The 19714-nt window shown below is 48.8% G+C and overlaps 1 protein-coding gene and 1 long non-coding RNA gene across 4 annotated transcripts; one reads left to right on the forward strand and one right to left on the reverse strand.

Moving 5' to 3' along the window:
* Window positions 1-1299: 1299 nt before the first annotated feature.
* On the reverse strand, window positions 1300-6256 carry LOC142929355 (uncharacterized). The gene is made up of 2 exons (XR_012945649.1): window positions 4195-6256; window positions 1300-3853 (listed from the first exon to the last, which is right to left on the reverse strand). It is a non-coding gene; the product is annotated as an uncharacterized LOC142929355 (long non-coding RNA).
* Window positions 6257-6532: 276 nt separating this feature from the next.
* LOC116947150 (uncharacterized) lies at window positions 6533-18905 on the forward strand. Of its 3 annotated transcripts, XM_076070579.1 has the most exons (5): window positions 6533-6868; window positions 11851-11925; window positions 12437-12751; window positions 13697-13787; window positions 15149-18905. In XM_076070579.1, the coding sequence occupies exons 4-5, from the start codon at window positions 13742-13744 to the stop codon at window positions 16258-16260; spliced, it is 1158 nt and encodes a 385-aa protein (XP_075926694.1). In that variant the 5' UTR covers window positions 6533-6868; window positions 11851-11925; window positions 12437-12751; window positions 13697-13741; the 3' UTR covers window positions 16261-18905. The 3 variants fall into 3 exon arrangements, with proteins under 3 accessions (XP_075926694.1, XP_032818478.1, XP_032818477.1); XM_032962587.2 differs by lacking the exon at window positions 6533-6868 and having other exon boundaries at window positions 8997-11925; XM_032962586.2 differs by lacking the exons at window positions 6533-6868; window positions 11851-11925; window positions 12437-12751 and having other exon boundaries at window positions 12758-13787.
* Window positions 18906-19714: the final 809 nt, after the last annotated feature.

Genomic DNA, 19714 nt, shown 5'->3' on the forward strand with positions numbered 1-19714 from the left:
CCGAGACATGTCGTTTGGTTTCTCCAATGTAACTACTACCACAGAGGCAACTCAGTTTGTAGACACCAGGGTACTGTATGTCCGGAATCACATATTTTACAGACGTAACCAGATCACGGATTTTATATAATGTGTTGAATCGGACCTGGATCTTTTATTTTATTTTATTGTTTCCCTTCTACGTGACTTTACCGAAAGAACCAAGAATACTAGTTGTTTGTGTTTCTCCCTTGTGATGCGACTTTGTAGGATGAACGTTGAGATTTATGAGGGGCATGGGGTGACCAATAAGGTCTGAATTGGTCTGTAATAAGGTAGACTTGACGTCTATGTATTATATTCGTGTACATTTAGTTGTTACGGGTGCTGCCTGCACGTGGCATTACAAAGCAACGCCCCCAACGACGTTGGAGGCTTGGACACAACTTTGCCTTAGCGTCGTTGTCCTCGGCGAGGCGTTCGTGACGGCTGCCAACCACTTCGACTGCGGCCCCTAACGCTGTTTTAATGCAGGGAGCCGTTCACGTTAATTCACCACGGTCCCCTTAACGGCGCAGAGGATTCGCCGCGGTCTCCGATGCTGTTTTCCATCTGGCTCTGTCGATGACTTTACCGCGTTCCCTAAAGATGCGCTCCCAGCAGCGGCTGGCGGGGGCCGCTTGTGAGGGGGCCGAGGGAGCCGACGGAGGAAGCCGATGGAGCCGAGGGGGCCGATGGAGCAGGGGGGGGCGACGGAGCTGGGGGGGGGGCGACGGAGCCAGGAGGGTGCCGATGGAGCTGGGGGGGTGCGACGGAGCTGGGGGGGGGGGCGACGGAGCCGGGGGGGGGGGGGGGCGACGGCGCGAGCAGAGGGAGCCAACACTGACTTTCTCATACATCATACACTGACTCACACATCATACACTGACTCACTCACACATCATACACTGACTCACACATCATACACTGACTCACACATCACACACTGACTCACTCACACATCATACACTGACTCACTCACACATCATACACTGACTCACTCACACATCATACACTGACTAACTCACACCATGCACTGACTCACTCACATCATGCACTAACTCGCTCATCATGCGCTTACTCACTCACACATCATACTCTCGCACAACCACTGACCCATTCACTCATCATACACAGGTTCACTCATCGTGTGCTGGCTCACTCGCACATCATACACTCACTCACGCTGCTGCTGACTCACTCACACATCATACACTGGGAGTGTCGTGCTGCACAGAAGAGCCTGATGATGATTGCTTGCGTTGCAATCGAAACGTCGTATGCTATTATGTCATTTTATTATTATTTCTTATTTCTACGTGACTTTACTGAAAAAAACAAAGAGTAATTCCTGCAGTCACGAAAGCACCAAATCAAGTTTGAACCACCTCTATGGGGAGGTATCAAGTACGTGTCTTTGCATTGTCTCTGTTTGTGTCTCCGTGTATGTGTCTTGTCTCTCTCTCAAATGTCACACTTAAGTTTGTGTCTCTGTGTTGTCTCTACCTGTGTTTCTGCCTTTGTGTCTACGTGTATGTGTATTGTCTCTCTCCACAGTCCCTGTGGGCTTGCTAATCTGATTTTTTGTGCCCCCTCCCCCCTCACCATGCTGCAGCGGCATGTGCTCGTGTACCCCTGCTCGCTCAGTCCAGTTGTGGGGGCGAACGTCCCCCGCCATCACTGAATTGTCGGGGCCGTTGCCCACCGACTCCTCCGTTCCATTCATACCGCTACCCCCCGGCTGCTCTGTCAGGTCCAGACTACCGACCCCTAACGTCTCGCCCCCTGTACCTCTGCCTGGGATGTCGACCGCGTTTGCGTAGCTTACTTAGCGGCTCGTACGCTTTGCGCTTGCGGCGCGCTACGCTGCTCGGTGGCGCGTGCCGCGGGGAGCACGCTCCCAAAGTAAAAATTCCGTCCCGGCCGTAAACAGACAGGCGCGGTGCGTATCTCCCTCCCACCCACACTCCACGTGCTCCGGTAATAACAAACACGCCTCTACCCTCTGCCCAGCCCCGTACACCAATCGCACGCGAGGGGGGTTGGGGCCGAGGGATGGGCGGGCGGGACGTTTGCCGTGCGCACGCCGCTGATTGGGGAGGGTCGCTCAGCTCTGAGTTAAAGGGCCCGTTCAAACAGTCACGCGAATACGCGCGCACTCGGCGCTTTAACTCGCTACTTCGCGATTAGACAATCTTGCGGGCGCGCGACCGCAACACAGCCACACAGGTACGCGATCGCTAAGCACTACTGTAAGTGATATCACAGGTACGCGAGCGCTGGACACCACCGAAAATCGCCACGTATGCCCGCACGCGCCACACAGTACTGTACACAATCGCACAGGTGCGTGATCGCAACGCAGTCACACGGGTACGCGAGCTTTACGCGCTATTGTAAACAATCGTGCGGGTACATAAGCACCAAACACTTCATCTCGTGGTGAACAAGCGCGCATACACGTAGACACCCAGCACACTCTGCACTCCTCCCCACGCTCCCAAAAGACCACACAACGGTTTTATCCCCCGCTAGTGATTTTATTTACTGTGAGCAACCCGTTTAAAGTTTGAGAATAGTGTATGCGTCAGTGGCTACCAGCCTACTCTCCCGGGGATTCTAGGCCGAGCCTACTCTGCCTATCGCTCCGCTCTCTACTCTCGATTAACTCACTCCGGAGTCGCTTCTCTCACACATGCTTACTTCCCCTCTGCTGCGCTGAGCGCTGTAGAAGGGGGAGATGGTAGACCGGCCCCGTCGAGAGTGGAGCCTGGCTGCGTTGGAGTTCGTCACACAGACGTCCCGAACAGCTGACTCTGTTCCTCCGTAGACCGCAACGATTTTGAAGAAGACCCTTGCTACCCCCAACCTCTGCCTTTTTATCCACCCTAGCGGCATTCCGTTGTTCAGGAGCGTGCTCACCCCGGCTCTTTCGTATGCAGATCTGTGACCTTTCCTGGAACAATAGGCATTCAGATGCTTCCGCCCCCGTGCCTGCCCTGTCCATTCAGGTGTTGAGATATTTTCATCCCTCTTACATGCAGATCTGTGACCTTTACCTGCAACAACAGCGTTCCGCCGGTCCCACGCCTCGTGCTGCCTTGTCGGAATGTTCCTAAGTGCATCTTTTGGTGGAGTCCCTAATGGCATCTATAATAAAGGTGCACTGCGGTTCTCACACCCCAGGTGGCCCTGTCCATTCAAATGTTGGAATGCTATTTTGCATTGTTATTGGGGGGCCATAATGCTATCTATGACAAAGGCGTACCGCCGTTTTCACGTTCCGTGCCATGTGTGCGACCTGCACCCGCGGCGGCCATGCGGCCTCCGCTGTGACCATGTAACTTTAAAATCTGGTCATGGCGCTGCGGTGCGTATCAGCTGCGGGGGGAGATCGCCAAATTTCCCGGCCGCAGGAAACCATGAAACTTAATCCCATTAGGGGTTTCTGGAATAAAACCTATCGACCAGGTGATCTCCTCTTCCGGCTCTACGTAGGGTGTGTGTGCATTCGTGCGGGGGGGGGGGGGGGGAAGCGAGGCGCGCCGCATCGGCGTTGTCACCCCCCGGCGGTGGTGTCGCGGCGGTGAGCACGGTCCCCGACGGAGCTGCTCCGCCGTGGTGGCACCACACAGCCCCCCAAGGTGCCAGTCCCCGTCCCGGGTTGACTGGAGCACCTCGTCTGGGTTGCCCCTACGAGGTAGCGCCGCGGGGTTCGCGGGACTCGTCCGGCTCTCGTGGCTGGTCTCGGCGGTGGCGGCTCCATCTCTCGGGGTTCCGGCGGCGGTCTCCTCCTCCACTCCAGTGGTTCTCTCTGGTCCTGGGTACCTGCGGGCTGGGAGACAAACTCGGGGGCGGTAGGGTTCAGGGGCCGTCGTCCCCATCTCTCCTGGCTTGGGTTGGGGCCCTCTGGGGCCTGGGGCCCCCTGGGGCCCATATACGGCACGAGGCCCCTGGGTATGGGGGGTGTGGGGACCCCGGGGTTTCGGGGTCCTCGAGTGGTGGGGTTCTCCCTCGCTGGGGCCGCCCTCCATGGTTTCAGTCACCGGAAATTGACTACCATCTCCCGGCCCCCCTCTCCCCCCCGAATCAGTACCGTCCAGGGGGAAATCTGTCGCCCCACGGTCCAAGGGCCCCCACCTGTCTGGCCCCGACGCGAGGGGTGTGCAGCCACACCTTAGAGCTTGCCGAGTAGAAGGGGGGCTCCATTCGGGGTCGGGTGCCCCGCTCCTGCCGCTGGTGCGCGGTCTCGCCTTGCGGGTAGGCCCGGACCCTAGCTTCTCGTATGGTCTCCTTCAAGCGTTCCACGGGGCGGCTCCCTTCCTCCCGTTGTGGCGGAGGGACACCGAACAGCAGATCTGCGGGCAAGCGTGACTCGCGACCAAACATCATTAGGAACGGGGTCTGTCCCGTAGATGTGTGTACTGTGGTGGCGTAGGCGAACAGAGCATAGGGGAGGTGTTCGTCCCAGTCCCGTTGATTCGCGGCTGCCATGCGTTTAAGCTTCCCGGATAGAGTCTGGTTCATCCTCTCTACCATCCCGTTTGCCTGGGGGTGATACGCCGTAGTTCAGTCCTTCTGGATCCCGAACTCTCGGCACAGCGCCTGGAATAGCTCTGCCTCGAACTCACTACCCTGATCAGTAATGACTCGTTCGGGGATCCCGTACTTAAATACGTAGTGTTCCACGAACGCTCGGGCCACTACGAGGGCTGTATTATCGGGGATGGCCACCGCTACGGGATAGCGTGTGAAGTACTCCACCGCTACGAGAATATACCGGTTGCCCCGGTGGGATCGCGGGAATGGTCCCTGCAGGTCGATCCCAACTAGCTGGTTCGTCCGGCTGACACGGAACGGTCTCAGGGGTACCTGGTATCGCGCTGGTTTCGGCCGGCATTGCTGATACGCGCGGCAGCCCTGCACCTAGGCGGCCACGTCTTGTGCCAACTTGGGCCAGAGATACTGGCGACGCAGGGTTTCCCGAGTGCGCCGTTCCCCGTCATGGCCCCCGAGCGGGTGGTCGTGCACTAGTCTTAGCAGCTGGGGTCGTACCTGGGTGGGAACGCAGATGCATCCCAGCTGGCCGGCTTCAGTTAGTTCCCGCACTACCCCGTTCTGCACGCACAACCGGGCATACAAACCACTCCAGGGTCCCGGTAGGGCGCCCTTCTCCTGTAGGGCCGCCTCCACCGCTGCCAGATCTGGATCCCGCAGCTGGGTCCGTCTCAGTTGCTCGTCGTCCAGGCCCGGGAAGGCGCAGCCGACGTCCTCCTGGATCCGACCGGGTGGGGTTGAGTGACCCGTCGGGCCCCGGGGTGTGGGCTCCGTGCCCGCCGAGTGGTCCCCCGGGTTCCTGGTTCCTCCTGTCGAGGTCTCTGTTGCACATACTGCACCGTCTCTCACCGGAGGGAGGTTAGTCTCAGCGCGCTCCTGGGGGTCCGTCACCTGCCAGCAACGGCCCCCCTTCCGGCTCTACGTGGGGTGTGTGTGTGCGTTCGTGCGGGGGGGGGGGGGGGGGAAACGAGGCGCGCCATGTCGGCGTTGTCACCCCCCGGCGCTGGTGTCGCGGCGGTGAGCACGGTGCCCGACGGAGCTACTCCGCCGTGGTGGCACCACACAGTCCATGCTAATTTGTATCCCTTTGTCTCTGTCTCCGCCCCCCCTCTCCCTCTATTTAAGGCTTCGACACAGAAGCATTGTTTCGCTGTGTCCCATGTGTGTCTCTCTCTGTGTCTCTCTGCTAACTCTCTCTGCTTAGATATCTATATATGTGTCTGCAATCTGTACTCTATCACTCTTCACCTATAATTTAGCAATCTTTGAAATATCGTAATCAGCCAGGCAATGCGTTAATTGTGTGTTGACCGACCCTCTGTGCTGCATTATATTGTTTCCAAATTTTACTAAATCTTGTTCGATTTGATGTGCTTCTCCATCTCTCTTTGTCTCCCCTACATGCTAAGGCCTCGGCACAGAGACCCTGTCTCTCTGTGCTCCATACGTTGTGCCTCTTGGTGTCTCTGTGTTAACTCCCTCTACTTAGGTGTCTGTATGTATGTCTGCGGTTCTGTTTCCTCTCTCTCTTGGATTTAGCTCTTCTGTGCCTGATGATGATTGCTTGCGTTGCAATCGAAACGTCGCATGGTATTATGTCATTTTATTATTTCTTATTTCTACGTGACTTTACCGAAAAAACCGAAGAGTAGGTGTAATAGTTTTCTGCAATGTAGATTCATATTTTGTTTGTTGCGGTTGCACCCGACTTAAGAGCCGCATGGCTCACAGGGCTATAACTAATAAATAAAACTTGAAACTTGAAGTCTGTTACCACGGTAACTTCAATACAGTACAGATTATTTAACACGGTCCCTCAGTCTGTTACCACGGTAACTACAGTACCGTACAGATGATTTACCACGGTCCCCGATCGGCGGTTACCCCTGGCAATATCGATTATTGCCCGCGGTCCCTAAGGCTGTTACCATAGTAACCGTGTGTCGGATTCACCGCGGTCCCTGGGCTTTGGCCTCCGCGATGCTGGCAGCGAGAATGAGACCCTCCACCTCCTCCACCACCTCCTCAGCCTCCCGCTGTTCCTTCTCAACGTCCACCACCTCTTCAACCTCCTGCTGCTGCTGCTCAACGTCCACCACCTCCTCAGCCTCCTGCTGCTGTTCCTCCTCAACGTCCACCACCTCCTCAGCCTCTTCCACCTCCTCAGCCTCCCGCTGCTCCTCCTCAACCTCCACCACCTCCTCAACATTCTCCACCTCCACCACCTCAAGCTCAACTTCCTCCTCAACCTCCTCCTCAACCTCCTCCACCACCTCCTGCTGCGGCTGCTGCCGTGAGCGAGAGGGCGCCGCGTGTGAGATTGAGGGGAGAGAGTTGCTGAGTGCATGGGGGAGACGGCGAGAGTGAGAGAGTGTGTGTGAGTGAGTGTGAGAGTGTGAGTGAGAGTGTGCGTGAGAGAGAGTGAGAGTGTGAGTGAGTGTGAGAGAGTGTGTGTGAGAGTGTAAGAGAGAGTGTGTGAGAGTGAGTGAGTGTGAGATTGAGGGGAGAGAGTTGCTGAGTGCATGGGGGAGAGCTGAGCGAGTGCTTGGGTGAGACGGCAAGAGAGTGTGAGGGTGTGTGTGAGAGAGAGAGTGTGAGGGTGTGAGAGAGAGAGTGTGAGAGAGTGTGTGTGAGAGAGTGTGTGTGAGAGTGTGTGAGTGAGAGTGTGCGTGAGAGAGAGTGTGAGTGAGTGTGAGAGAGAGAGAGTGAGAGAGTTGCTGAGTGCATGGGGGGGAGCTGAGCGAGTGCTTGGGTGAGACGGCGAGAGTGAGAGAGAGTGTAAGAGTGAGTGTGTGAGAGTGTGTGAGTGTGTGAGAGAGAGTGTGAGAGAGAGTGTGAGAGTGAGAGAGTGTGTGTGAGAGAGTGTGAGAGTGTGAGAGAGTGTGAGAGAGTGAGAGAGTGAGTGAGAGTGAGTGTGAGAGTGTGAGAGTGTGAGAGAGTGTGAGAGAGAGTGTGAGAGAGTGTGAGAGTGTGAGAGTGAGAGAGTGTGAGGTGAGAGAGTGAGAGAGAGAGTGTGTGAGAGTGTGAGAGAGTGAGTGAGTGAGAGTGTGAGAGAGTGAGAGAGAGAGTGTGAGAGTGAGAGAGAGTGTGAGAGAGAATGTGAGGGTGTGAGAGAGAGTGTGAGAGAGTGAGAGAGAGTGTGAGAGAGTGTGAGAGTGTGTAAGAGTGAGTGTGAGAGTGAGAGAGAGAGTGTGAGAGTGAGAGAGTGTTTGAGAGAGTGTGTGAGAGTGAGAGAGAGTGTGAGAGAGTGAGTGAGAGTGTGAGAGAGCGTGAGAGAGAGAGTGTGAGAGAGCGTGAGAGAGTGAGAGAGAGAGTGTGAGAGTGAGAGAGAGTGTGAGAGTGAGAGAGAGAGTGAGAGTGTGAGAGAGTGTGAGAGAGAGAGTGTGAGAGAGAGAGTGTGAGAGAGTGTGAGAGTGAGAGAGAGTGAGAGCGAAAGTGAGAGAGTGTGAGAGAGTGAGTGTGAGAGAGAGTGAGAGAGTGTCAGAGAGTGTCAGAGAGAGTGTGAGAGAGAGAGTGAGAGTGTGAGAGAGTGAGAGAGAGTGTGTGAGAGAGTGTAAGGGCATGAGAGAGTGTTAGTGAGTGTGAGAGTGTAAGGGCATGAGAGAGTGTGAGAGGGTGTTAGTGAGTGTGAGAGAGTGTAAGGGCATGAAAGAGTGTTAGTGAGTGTGAGAGAGTCAGTTTAACACGTAGGCTTTCGCGACCAATATTATTCATAATAAAGGTTTTTGGGTTAGATCGCGTTTATTTATAAATGTGTCGTAACCCTCCACCACCCGACACGGCCAATCAGCAAAAAAGTGTCACGTTGACAAAAGACAAATAATTCACTACTTTAGCCCACCGGTGTGTTGAAGAGTGACTCCACATTTACAGTTTGAGTACGACGTTTCGCTGGTAAATACATCCAGCATCATCGGGCAATTCGCCAGAATGGTAAAGCCCTCGCTTGCTCCCGGTTTTATATAGAGCAGCAGGATGACGTCATCACTTAACTCATATCAGGTTCAGTGATTAGAGGCGGAGGGGGGTATTGTAATTATATAATCGATTAGTAATCAGTCATTGGTTATGATTAGTAATGAGTTGTAGATTAGTAATTCTTTAAATCAAAATGTAATGTGTATTATTTAATAATACGCTTCCAGGCCGCACTAAGCCGGTAGCTGTCAGAGCGATTAAAGTTATTCTTGTTCATCTTCTTTGGTTCTTTCGGTAAAGTCACGTAGAATGAGAATAAAATAATAAATTGATAAAATAAAATAACACAATAATATTCTCACGACGTTTCGGCCACAACACAAGCAGCCTTCATCAGGTGAAGGGAGCGAGACTGTCTGGTAGGACAGCGCTGTCCTTCACCTGATGAAGGCCGCTTGTGTTGTGGCCGAAACGTCGTGAGAATATTATTGTGTTATTTTATTTTATCAATTTATTATTTTATTCTCATTCTACGTGACTTTACCGAAAGAACCAAAGAAGATGAATCATTGCAGTCACGAAAGCTTTAAATCGAAATTTATTCTTGTTCCTCTCAATTTCAATGGATTCTCTAATTAGTCTTTGCCAGTAATAGTTAGTTTTACACACCACTCAACATTGTCAAAATCAATTGAGTGACCTTGTTGACAAGCATGTTCTGCCACTGCCCACAGTTGTGTTTGAGATAATTTAATATTTCTCTGATGTTCTTTTAGTCTTACGCTGATGTTACGTCCCGTCTGCCCAATGTAGCAGCTGCCACATGAACAATTAATCCACTATACACCTTCTGTTGATAGTTTAGGTAATGCGTCTTTAGTGCAAGATGCTAGTTTTTGAATTTTGTGTACTGTACCAAATCTTACTGTAATGTTTTGCTTTTGCAAAACACGGGCTAATTTGTCAGTTACTCCTGAGATATATGGAATTTTTATTGTTTTAACAATCTGGTCGCTTTCAGCAGTATTGCTTTGCGATCGTGATTTGGCATTCAGTGCTCTGTTAATTTGAGCATTATTGTAGCCATTCTGTCGTAGTGCGTCTTTAACGTGTTTAATCTCTCTCACTAGACTCTCACCATCTGACACTGTTTTAGCCCGATGTATGAGCGTCTTGATAAGAGAGGATTTCTGAGCTGGATGATGATGTGATTCTGCATTCAGATAGGCATCAGTGTGCGTTTGCTTTCTGTAAACGCTGTGTGTTATTTTACCGTTTAGGCCATGTCCAAGCAAAATATCTAGGAATGGGAGTGTGTTATTCACCTCCATTTCCATGGTGAACTGGATGGCCGGGTTTTGTGCATTGAGATGATTTAGAAAACCATTAAGTGTATCTTTACCATGTGGCCAAACAACCAAAGTGTCATCCACATACCTAAACCAAAAGGATGGTTTTAATGTGCTCGAGGCAAGTGCTCTTATTTCAAAGTTTTCCAAGTACAAATTTGCTATAGCAGGGGATAAAGGAGAACCCATTGCTGCTCCTTCCTTTTGTTTAAAGAAATCTCCTCTCCATAAGAAGTAAGTGTTATTTAAACAATGGCCAGCAAGTTTCGGAATATCTTTTGGTAAACCGGTATTCTTTACTAGTGTATCAAGTAATTTAAGCGATTCGTCCACTGGAACCTTAGTGAATAGAGAAATCACATCAAAACTTACCAGAATATCATCAGGAGTAAGTTTAATATCTTTAATCACATTCACAAGATGTTCTGCATATTTTATGAATGAAGATGTCTTACCGATGTAGGGCTGTATTTGTTTGGTTATATTATGAAGTGTGAGAGAGTGTTAGTGAGTGTGAGAGAGAGTGTGAGAGAGTGTAAGGGCATGAGAGAGTGTTAGTGAGTGTGAGAGTGTTAGTGAGTGTGAGAGTGTTAGTGTGAGAGTGTTAGTGAGTGTGAGAGTGTAAAGGCATGAGAGAGTGTTAGTGAGTGTGAGAGAGTGTTAGTGAGTGTGAGAGTGTAAGGGCATGAGAGAGTGTTAGTGAGTGTGAGAGAGTGTTAGTGAGTGTGAGAGAGAGTGTTAGTGAGTGTGAGAGAGTGTTAGTGAGAGAGTGTTAGTGAGTGTGAGAGAGTGTTAGTGAGTGTGAGAGTGTTAGTGAGTGTGTGAGAGAGTGTTAGTGAGTGTGAGAGAGTGTTAGTGAGTGTGAGAGAGAGTGTTAGTGAGTGTGAGAGAGAGTGTTAGTGAGTGTGAGAGAGAGAGTGTCACAATGAGGGTTTATGGAAAGGAGGTTAGTGTGAGGGTCTGAGCGTTCATGAGAGTGTTAGAGACAGAGCGAGGGAGGGAGCAATAGGGAGTGTGAGTGTAATAGAGTGTAGTAGTGCCACTTGGGTGTACGTACTGTCGCGTGTTTAGTGATGGTGTGTGCTGGTGTTTACACTTTCATTCTGTTCAGTAGCGAGATGCCAGTGTCGAGGTCTGCCTGCTAGCCACGACGAGAGGGCTTCAGGAGAGAGTTCGTGTCGTTTGGCTCTTCCTCCTCGGTTGAAGGAGCGCAGACCACAGTGGATTTACCGTGCGATCCAGAGTTTGGGTTGCATGGCCACAATTTTCATAACTGGTGGCTTGTCTTTAATGTACCTCTGGTTCTCTATGTGTTTCAATGAGTCTGTATGTACAAGGTGCTTCAAAAAAATGCGAACGTCTTACATGGGAAAAATAATACAATGTAACATGATAACAAAAGTATACTCTTTGGTTCTTTCGGTAAAGTCACGTAGGTATCAAATAAATTGAATCACGACGTTTCGGGCGCAACACAAGCGTCCGTCATCAGGTGGGACAACCACAGAAAGAAATAATTGCTGAAGTGGGCAAAAACAAAATTACGTTAATAAACTTCAAAAAGTCTCCGCTTGTTCGCGATCATTGTCAGCACGTGGCCTGGAATCTTCTCCAGGTGGTCTCCAGAGCCCAGAGGCAGCGGCACATGTCACGTGGTATTGTTAAAACTTTTTTGAAGCACCCTGTATTTGTGTCTTCATGGGTTTACTATATGGGTCTGTAGTTTGGTTTGCATGGCCACAATCGCACGACTGGTGGCTGGTCTGTTTTCATTTACCATTCATTGAGGAGGGGCATGCGCATGGGGCCTCTTGTTGATGTTTTGGTGAGGTTCACCGTTACAACCACCAGTGTCTTCGAGGAGGTGGAGGAGGAATGTAAAATCCAGGAGGTGCGATGGTCTTATACGATGTGTTTATTCTGGCAATGTTAAGGGACAAGGGCTCCCTTGCATTGTGAACTCGCCTGATGCTGCTCCCATTGCCTCTCTGCTGCCGCTACTCCACAGGCAATGGCTGTGAGTGAAGAAGGCGCAGCGCCACGGACTGGGGTCTCGCCTCCTGCTCTCACCGCTGCGCGCCAGGTGAGGAGGTCACCACAGGGGCCTCGCTGACGAGCAGTGGAGACACCAGCACTCAGCGGGTACCAGGAGGACACTACCTACCCATGAGGGCAACCACGTACCATGGGGCTGGGCACCATATTCACACTTGAATGTATAAAAACAACATTGGTGGGGCACTGATAGCTGACCGTGTAAGGTCATTAGCCAGTTTAGTAAAACATGTAAAGTCAATGTGTTGTATGTATGTGTGTATGTTGAACTTCTTTCGCACCGTACGTAGCAAACCACACTAATCGGAGGTGCGGGGGAAGGACAACAAACTAAACACAAAAAGCAGTTCTAAAGAAATTAGTTTTCAATATAGATCCTTTAAACGTGCATAGCTTCCAGTGGCTTCCTCATATCGGAAGGAAGAGCATTCCAGACGGCCGCAGAAGCGCATCGACCCGGCAACGATGCAGTGACCATCTTTCTAAGATGATTAGCCACAATACGTTTGAGTATTAATGTTTTATGCAACTCGTCACAGGTGTCGACCGTGCAGCCGCTACGGAATCTGGCAGGAGAATATAAGAAGCTATGGCTTGGTGGTGGCGTCCACAGCACGAGTAGCTGTTATCCTCTTTAACATGAACTCGAGTTCCTCCGCAACCACCCCAAGGAGCTGCCTCAAGAGCACAGCTGTCCATTAATTGGGGGGGGGGGTGGTCACAGGCCCCCGGCCATCGCATAGAATTGCCACGTCTGATGACTTGATTGCACGACCTCTTGACCACGGGCCCGAATTCAACCTCTGCCCTGCTGATGAGAGCAGCTCTACCTCGTACGGTAGTACACGGCGCCGGTGAGTTCGCATCCAACTCAGTCTGCAATACCTCTGGCCTCAAATTGCTAACACTGTGGGAATTCAGCAGTTGTCCTGCGGGTTGAGTATTGCAGAATGTGAACAAATGGCACGCATAGATTACATTACCGCATGTTTTTTTTGTTGTTGCATTTTCAGAACTTTTGTGGAATTCCACCAAATTCATTCCTCACTACCTACCCATGCCTCCAGTAATCGCTTTTCAACAATTGTTGGTGCAGCCCTTACCCTGCCACACTTTGGACCATTCCGCAATTGACGAGTATTTGAACGGTTCGATTTTTTTTATGGAATCGGCCATACATAAAATGCTAAATGTTTCCACTATTACGTGAAACTGGCCAGCATTCTGCCAAAAACTGGTTGAAACAACAACACCCAAAATATCTGCATGAATCAGGCCCAGATTGTTTTGTAGTTTGTGGATTTTAAGCACAAGCCAGCAGATAGTGTATTGGACGTTCATCCTACATTTGTGAACCTAATTTAAAAGAACATTAACCTATGAAAAGCTCACCAATTCTCATGACATTTTTTCACTGAGATGTTTGGCCAACTTCTTCAAATGTGTCTTTCAAAATGTGCACAAGTTGAATCAGGAACCAATTCAGTCACCCTTGGTTGTTCCCCTTGGGATCATGACCCCATGAATAAGGTTTCCAGATAAATCAGATGATGGGTTATGCTCTGTAAGCACAACCTTAGCAGCCAATAGATTTTAAAGTTGCAAATGTTCTCCTGATTATCTTTTAACCTAAATATCTTCAAAATAAGACCGCTATAGAACTAAATAATGTTGAACGTTAAATTAAGCACTGTCGTGAAATGTAACAGAGCCTTACCATGCGTTTGTGTTATTTTGACATAAACTGCACTAATTGAATGCTGTTGTTTTATTTATTTTATTTACCAATATCCTACCAGCTCTGCAGCAGTCGCTTTGGCCTTTCCAGTGTGAGAGCTGAAGAGATGTTGAAATCACAAGAATGCAGAATTAAGGGTGACAACAACAATGGTAAGGACCGTTCAAAGTGTTCCTTTCATGTCAGCAAATGCACAAAACTCTCCGGAAATTGTTTTACATTTTGGAGATGCTTTTGGCGACAGGTTGGGATTTCATGAAAGAATGAGGCTGGGCTTTGGGGCTGAGAGTCACCGTTAGTGTAGGGCCTTGCGGATGAAGAAAGCTTACGATTACAGAAAATGTAAGACCGAGTTTAGTAGCCGAGCCACGTGCGATAGGTTCACGTTCAAGACACCGTGCTGTTAGAAATGGGCCAGAATTATTTCATGGTCATTTTGGTTTAAAGATGGCATGGAGGGCACAAGGGAGTGGCAAGGTAGAAAAACCAAATTGACATTAAGAGTTATTGGGAAATAATAGGGCCAATCTGAGGATGTTGAAAATAAAGTCAACTACTGCTGCTGAATGTTTACAGTGACTTTTCTCACTACATTATTTGGTACTCTTTACAATAAACTCCACTAGTTAGGATGTTTATCGCAATTAAGTTACATTTCACCTGATCTGCAGCAGTTTTCACAGATGTCCAGTATTGTGGGTGTATATGCCCAAAAATATGTTCTCAAATAACCCAGCCTGATTTGTATATATGTATGTTTAACTTCTTTCATATATATACACATACATACTTCTTTCATACGTACAAATCAGCCTGGGTTATTTGAGAATATTTTTTTGGGGCTTATCCGCCCACAATACTGCACGTCTGTGAAAAATACCTTAACGGCTCAGCAGATTCCTCCAGTACAAATAAAAATTCCGATTCTGACAATCGCCCTCCCGGCCTCCCCTCACAGGTCCGATTTTCTAAGCAGCAGAGATTTATGCTCGCCTGCTCCGGCGGAGAAGGTTGTGTCTGCGTTTGTATTCTGTGTTGTCTTTTGCAACTCCCAAAACCGCGTCCGTCTCCTGGTCGCTCATCACAGCAAGGACTCGACCACGTGGCTGCCAACGCGAGAGCGGGCAGCGCTGATTCGCACACCGGGCAACATTGATTAACAGTGGGACACCTGAGGCGGCCCAGAATTCGTGGCAATAAGTTTGCTCGGGCGTTTATTGTGCCACCTCGCCGGTGCCAAGTGGCACATTGTGCAGTGGCTTCTGCAGGGTAAAATACGAATTATGTTGTACTGTTTGACCATTTCACGTAATTTGCTGAGATTGCAATGTGGGAAAATTAGACATTGGTAATTCCAATAAACAGTACTGTATGTGTAATACTTGAATATGCTTGAAGTTGCATAAACAATATATTGTACCTGATGTATTTATTGCTTCTAAACAATAATAGATGCAAGTACTTTGAGTATTTTAACCATTTGCATTTTTCTTTTCCATGGAATGTACACAAGCAAAATCTTCTGAGAAGTTATTCCCTTGTAAGGAATGCGGGAAGGCTTTTGCATTAACTTCTAAACTGAAGAGGCATCAGATGACACATTCAAAACCGTACTTTTGCAACGAGTGCGGAAAAAGATTCTCGAAACTTTTCAACCTGAAGACCCATCAGGTAACGCACACGGGAGAGTGGCCGCACGTTTGTGACGCGTGCGGAAAGGGCTTTCCACACGTATCGCAACTCAACACCCACAAGATGACACATACCGGAGAGTGGCCATACGTCTGTGAAGAGTGCGGGAAAGGATTTTCATGCATTTCTCATTTGGAAAAGCACAAGAGGACGCACACCGGGGAAAAGCCGTACAAGTGTGATGAGTGCGGGAAGGGATTTGCCGATATTTCCCACCTGAAAATACATCAGATGGCACACACTGGAGTGTGGCCACACGTTTGTAACCAGTGTGGTAAAGGGTTTTCGCAGATCTCCCAGCTGACTTCACATCAGATGACGCACACCAGAGAGTGGCCTCATGTGTGCGATGAGTGCGGAAAAGGATATTCGTGCGTTTCCCATCTGAAGACTCATCAGAGGATACACACCGGAGAGAAGCCGTACACCTGTGAAGAGTGCGGCAAAGGCTTCTCCCAGGTTGCTTACCTCAAAACGCACAAGATGATACACACCGGAGAGAAGCCGTACATCTGTGAAGAGTGCGGCAAAGGCTTCTCGCAAATTTCCACTCTGAAGATGCATCAACGAACGCACACGAGGGAAAGGCCGTATATGTGCGAGGAGTGCGGAAAGGAGTTTTCTCAGATTTCAAACTTGAAGACTCACCGCTTGACACACACCGGACATTGGCCTCACGTCTGTGAAAAGTGCGGAAAGGGATTTTCTCATATTTTCCACTTGCAGACACACGAAAGGACACACACAGGTGTGAGGCCGTATGCCTGTAAGGTTTGCGGCAAAGGCTTTTCGAACCTTTCCAACCTAAAGACGCATCGTCGGACTCACACTGGCGAGAGGCCGCACGTGTGCATTGAGTGTGGGAAAGGATTTTCGTGTATTTCCCACTTAAAGAGACACAGGAAAACGCATACTCATAATGAAGAGCTCTAGGATTTGTTCAAAGTTAATAGCATGGCTGGCAAGTGTTCTGATTTGACAGAACATTGTAAAATTTTTGGGATAAATACTCATAGCCCACTTGGCCATTTTTCTTCTTTGGTTCTTTCGGTAAAGTCACATTCTACGTGACTTTACCGAAAGAACCAAAGAAGATGAATCATTGCAGTCACGAAAGCTTTAAATCGAAATTTAACCGCCTCCACTTGGCCATTCTCATACCTGTCAAACCCTTATCAGTGCCCTACCTTATTAAAGACCAATTTATACCTTATTGGGTCACCCTTGCCGTTATAAATCTCAACGTTCACCCTACAAAGTCCCATCACAAGAGAGAAACACAAACAAATAGACAAAAAACATTTATTCGCCCGTATTGAAACGGATGTATGCCGTATGGACCTGAAAACTCAATTTCCCTGTACGAGAACGGGGTTAACCGTATGGGTTGACAGCTGTGTATTCTCTGCCTCGGAGTAAAATGATACATAAGTCGCTGTACAACTGACACGTGTATGGACTTGCTCATTGACAAGCGACGTGGAATCTCACTCTAGATGGTTATACGTTATGGGCTTCATCGATTTTAAACTTAAAACTGACCATGGACCGCTCCATGAAAGGTGAGTGCGTGTTCAGACAATAACAGTGTTAAGTAATAATGTAAAAATAATGTTCAAAATAATTTTTGTTGTGTTTAGTCTGTTGTCCATCCCCCGCACCTCCGATTTGCATGGATTGACTACGTACGGTGCAAAGGAAGTTCAACATGCATGAAATTCAACATACCTGAAGCAGTGCTTTGCAGCCGGTGTGCCTCTGCAAAGTCACCGGTGTGCTGCCATATTTTCAATATTTTATAAAAGGTACGGAAGATAGGATAGAGTCTATCCTGTCTTATTTCACCCAAGTCTACTGCTTTACTATAGCCAAGCACTACTATCCAGTATTCATTTGTACATATGCAGATGGAAATGCACATACACACATGTATGAAATGCATGCATAAACGTGCATCCACACTCGTGGTCTCTCGCACAAATACATTCACCACGCACATACACAAGCACGTGCACACCCTCTCACCCACACAGACTTGCACGCATACGCACACAGTCCTTTTCAAGCATAACTTCTAAAGGAGAGCTTATAAGTATTATAAATCTATGCCGGGTGAGTATGAGTAAGTAAGTGGGTATTCTCTTTCCGCTCCAACGCATTCCCACCTACCCAGCCACCCGGGCCCTCGGGATGTTTTGGTTCGGTGCGGCCGTGAAGATCTACACGGTGTGCGGCGTGGAGTGAGAACGATCGAGAAAACACCTTTAGGACTCTACGCTCCCCTGTTAATTCCACCGCGCTTAGAATTGCACACCCTTAGGATGGATATGGTCCTGCATTGCCTGAACTTGCTCCTGCGCTTTGCCCCACCCCCCGCTTTGCCCCCTGTATGTCTGCTGTATCTAATCTTCAAAACAGATTAGAGCCAACCTGAGAAAATTTGCAAGCACCAAAATTCGGAAAAGGTTGCATGTTCTCGATGCCAACATTTGACGATGCTTCCCTCCCCCCGTAATCTTGTGGTGCTATGCATTTAAAATTGAGTAGGAATTTGGATGCGTCGCGGACCGTACAAAACGCGAGCCTTCGGCAGTCACTCGCAGTCGAGAATTGATCGTCTTCCAGCAATGTCTTATCTGTAGGTCCGAAGATGGCTGAAGAATGACAACGTTCAACCTAAATCTAAATTTGGAATTATTTTGTGAAATATTAAAAAGCTGTACAATGTAAAAAATATATGAGCGTTGATATATGAAAGGATGATGAAGGCCTCCTCATATTGTTGACGGTGCTCTGTATTAGCTGGTGGTGGGAACGCCATTAACCGGTTGAGATGGCCACGCTCCACTTAGCTGTGGCCGGGAATCAAACGTAGGTTGTGCCACTAACCCACCCTGCTGCTACGCTGGTGAGATTATAGTAATGTCATAGTTATTTTTTTTCACCATACGAAGTTCCATGTGTGACGGTGAAAACGTATTATTTTTGTAGGTATTCATTATAGTTATGAAAAAAATAAAAATAGGTTTTTACCCTTTATGGCAATACAACAGTTGTGTTAAGATGTTCAAACACCAAATATAAACCTTTTGCAAGGAATCAAGTTCGCATTTGCCACACGGTACTTGTGGTGAACATGCAAACAAAACATGCTCTGATAACATTTTCATTGTCTTTGAAACTGATCGACCTACACCAGACAGCCTTCTTTAAGGCCTAGTCTTCTCCAGTGTCAGACCAGAGAACACCAAAATGCGAACAGATCCTGGCAATAACGTCCCATGCGTTATAGTTGTCAAGAGCTGCTGTTTGAATGAAAATAATTTCTTGAAAATGGACCAGCAGCAAAAATGTTTAATACGTGCCCCAAAGGGAGATAGTTCATTCGGTAAAGTACTTGTACGGTATACATTGTTTCATGATTGTCACAGATGTGTTTATTGTAAATTGCGACGTGTTTACAAGCATCACCTGTAATTTGGAATGCATGAGAGTTGTGTTCATAAATTGACAATAATTTGCCTTTGTTAAAATCGTGCAATTTGCTTATTTAACTCAAATAAAGGTTAATCAGGCTATACGTGTTTGTGTATCACTTCTCTGGTTACTGGTCATGATGTAATTGTAATAAAAGGGGATTCTTCAAGTTGAGTTTAAGCTCACAGCATGTGCGGAAGAGATGTAGTGAGGTTATTCCTGGCTGATTAACAATGTGGTCTCATACCCAGGAAGGGAGGATTGATACGTGTATATTTAGTGATTGATTCAAATCAACATTACAGTGTAAACACAATGTACAGTAACAAACACTTTTAACAGTCTTTTGCGACCAATACCCATGATAGAGGTTGTTTGGGTTAGATGGCGTAAATGTCATTAAACCCGCCACCACCCGACAGCCAAATAGTAAGGGTTGTCACAAACAAAACATGCCAATTCATTACAAGTTCAGCACACCGGTGTGTTGGAGAGTAAACCCACAACATTGTAATTACTGATGAAATGTCGTACTCGAATTATAAATGTGGGTTTACTCTCCAACACACAGGTGTGCTGTACTAGTGACGTGTAATAGCGCCGTCTGATGTGCGACAACTGCGGTGGACGAGCAGTACACACGCCGGCGAGCACTCACGCGGTGTGTCGGCAGGGCGGAGGAACTGGGGTCAAGGGTCAAAGAGACCCCGTCTGGAAGCCCCTGGAAGCCGCTAGTGGGTTCTAGAAGGGAGGCGCGGCCAGGGCGGAGCCGAGAGCTCGTGGCTGCCGGTTCTGGGAGTGGACTCGTCTCGTCGTCGATGTCGGCTTCGCTGGACATTGGATAGTTGTTGGCCGTGTCGGTCGACGCCGTCGGTGTAACACGGTCAGGGTTGTGTCCAGGCTAGGCTAG

This window comes from Petromyzon marinus, chromosome 29 (assembly GCF_048934315.1).
Source record: "Petromyzon marinus isolate PM22_M1 ecotype Great Lakes invasive population chromosome 29, UKy_Petmar_22M1.pri1.0, whole genome shotgun sequence".
NCBI lineage: Eukaryota > Metazoa > Chordata > Hyperoartia > Petromyzontiformes > Petromyzontidae > Petromyzon > Petromyzon marinus.

Bases quoted from the DNA above. Each gene is read 5' to 3' on its own strand.
- LOC116947150 (XM_032962586.2), top strand. From the start codon at position 13,655: ATGCTGTTGTTTTATTTATTTTATTTACCAATATCCTACCAGCTCTGC. The intron at 13,788-15,148 runs GTAAGGACCGTT...AATGTACACAAG, and splicing joins TAAGGGTGACAACAACAATG to CAAAATCTTCTGAGAAGTTA.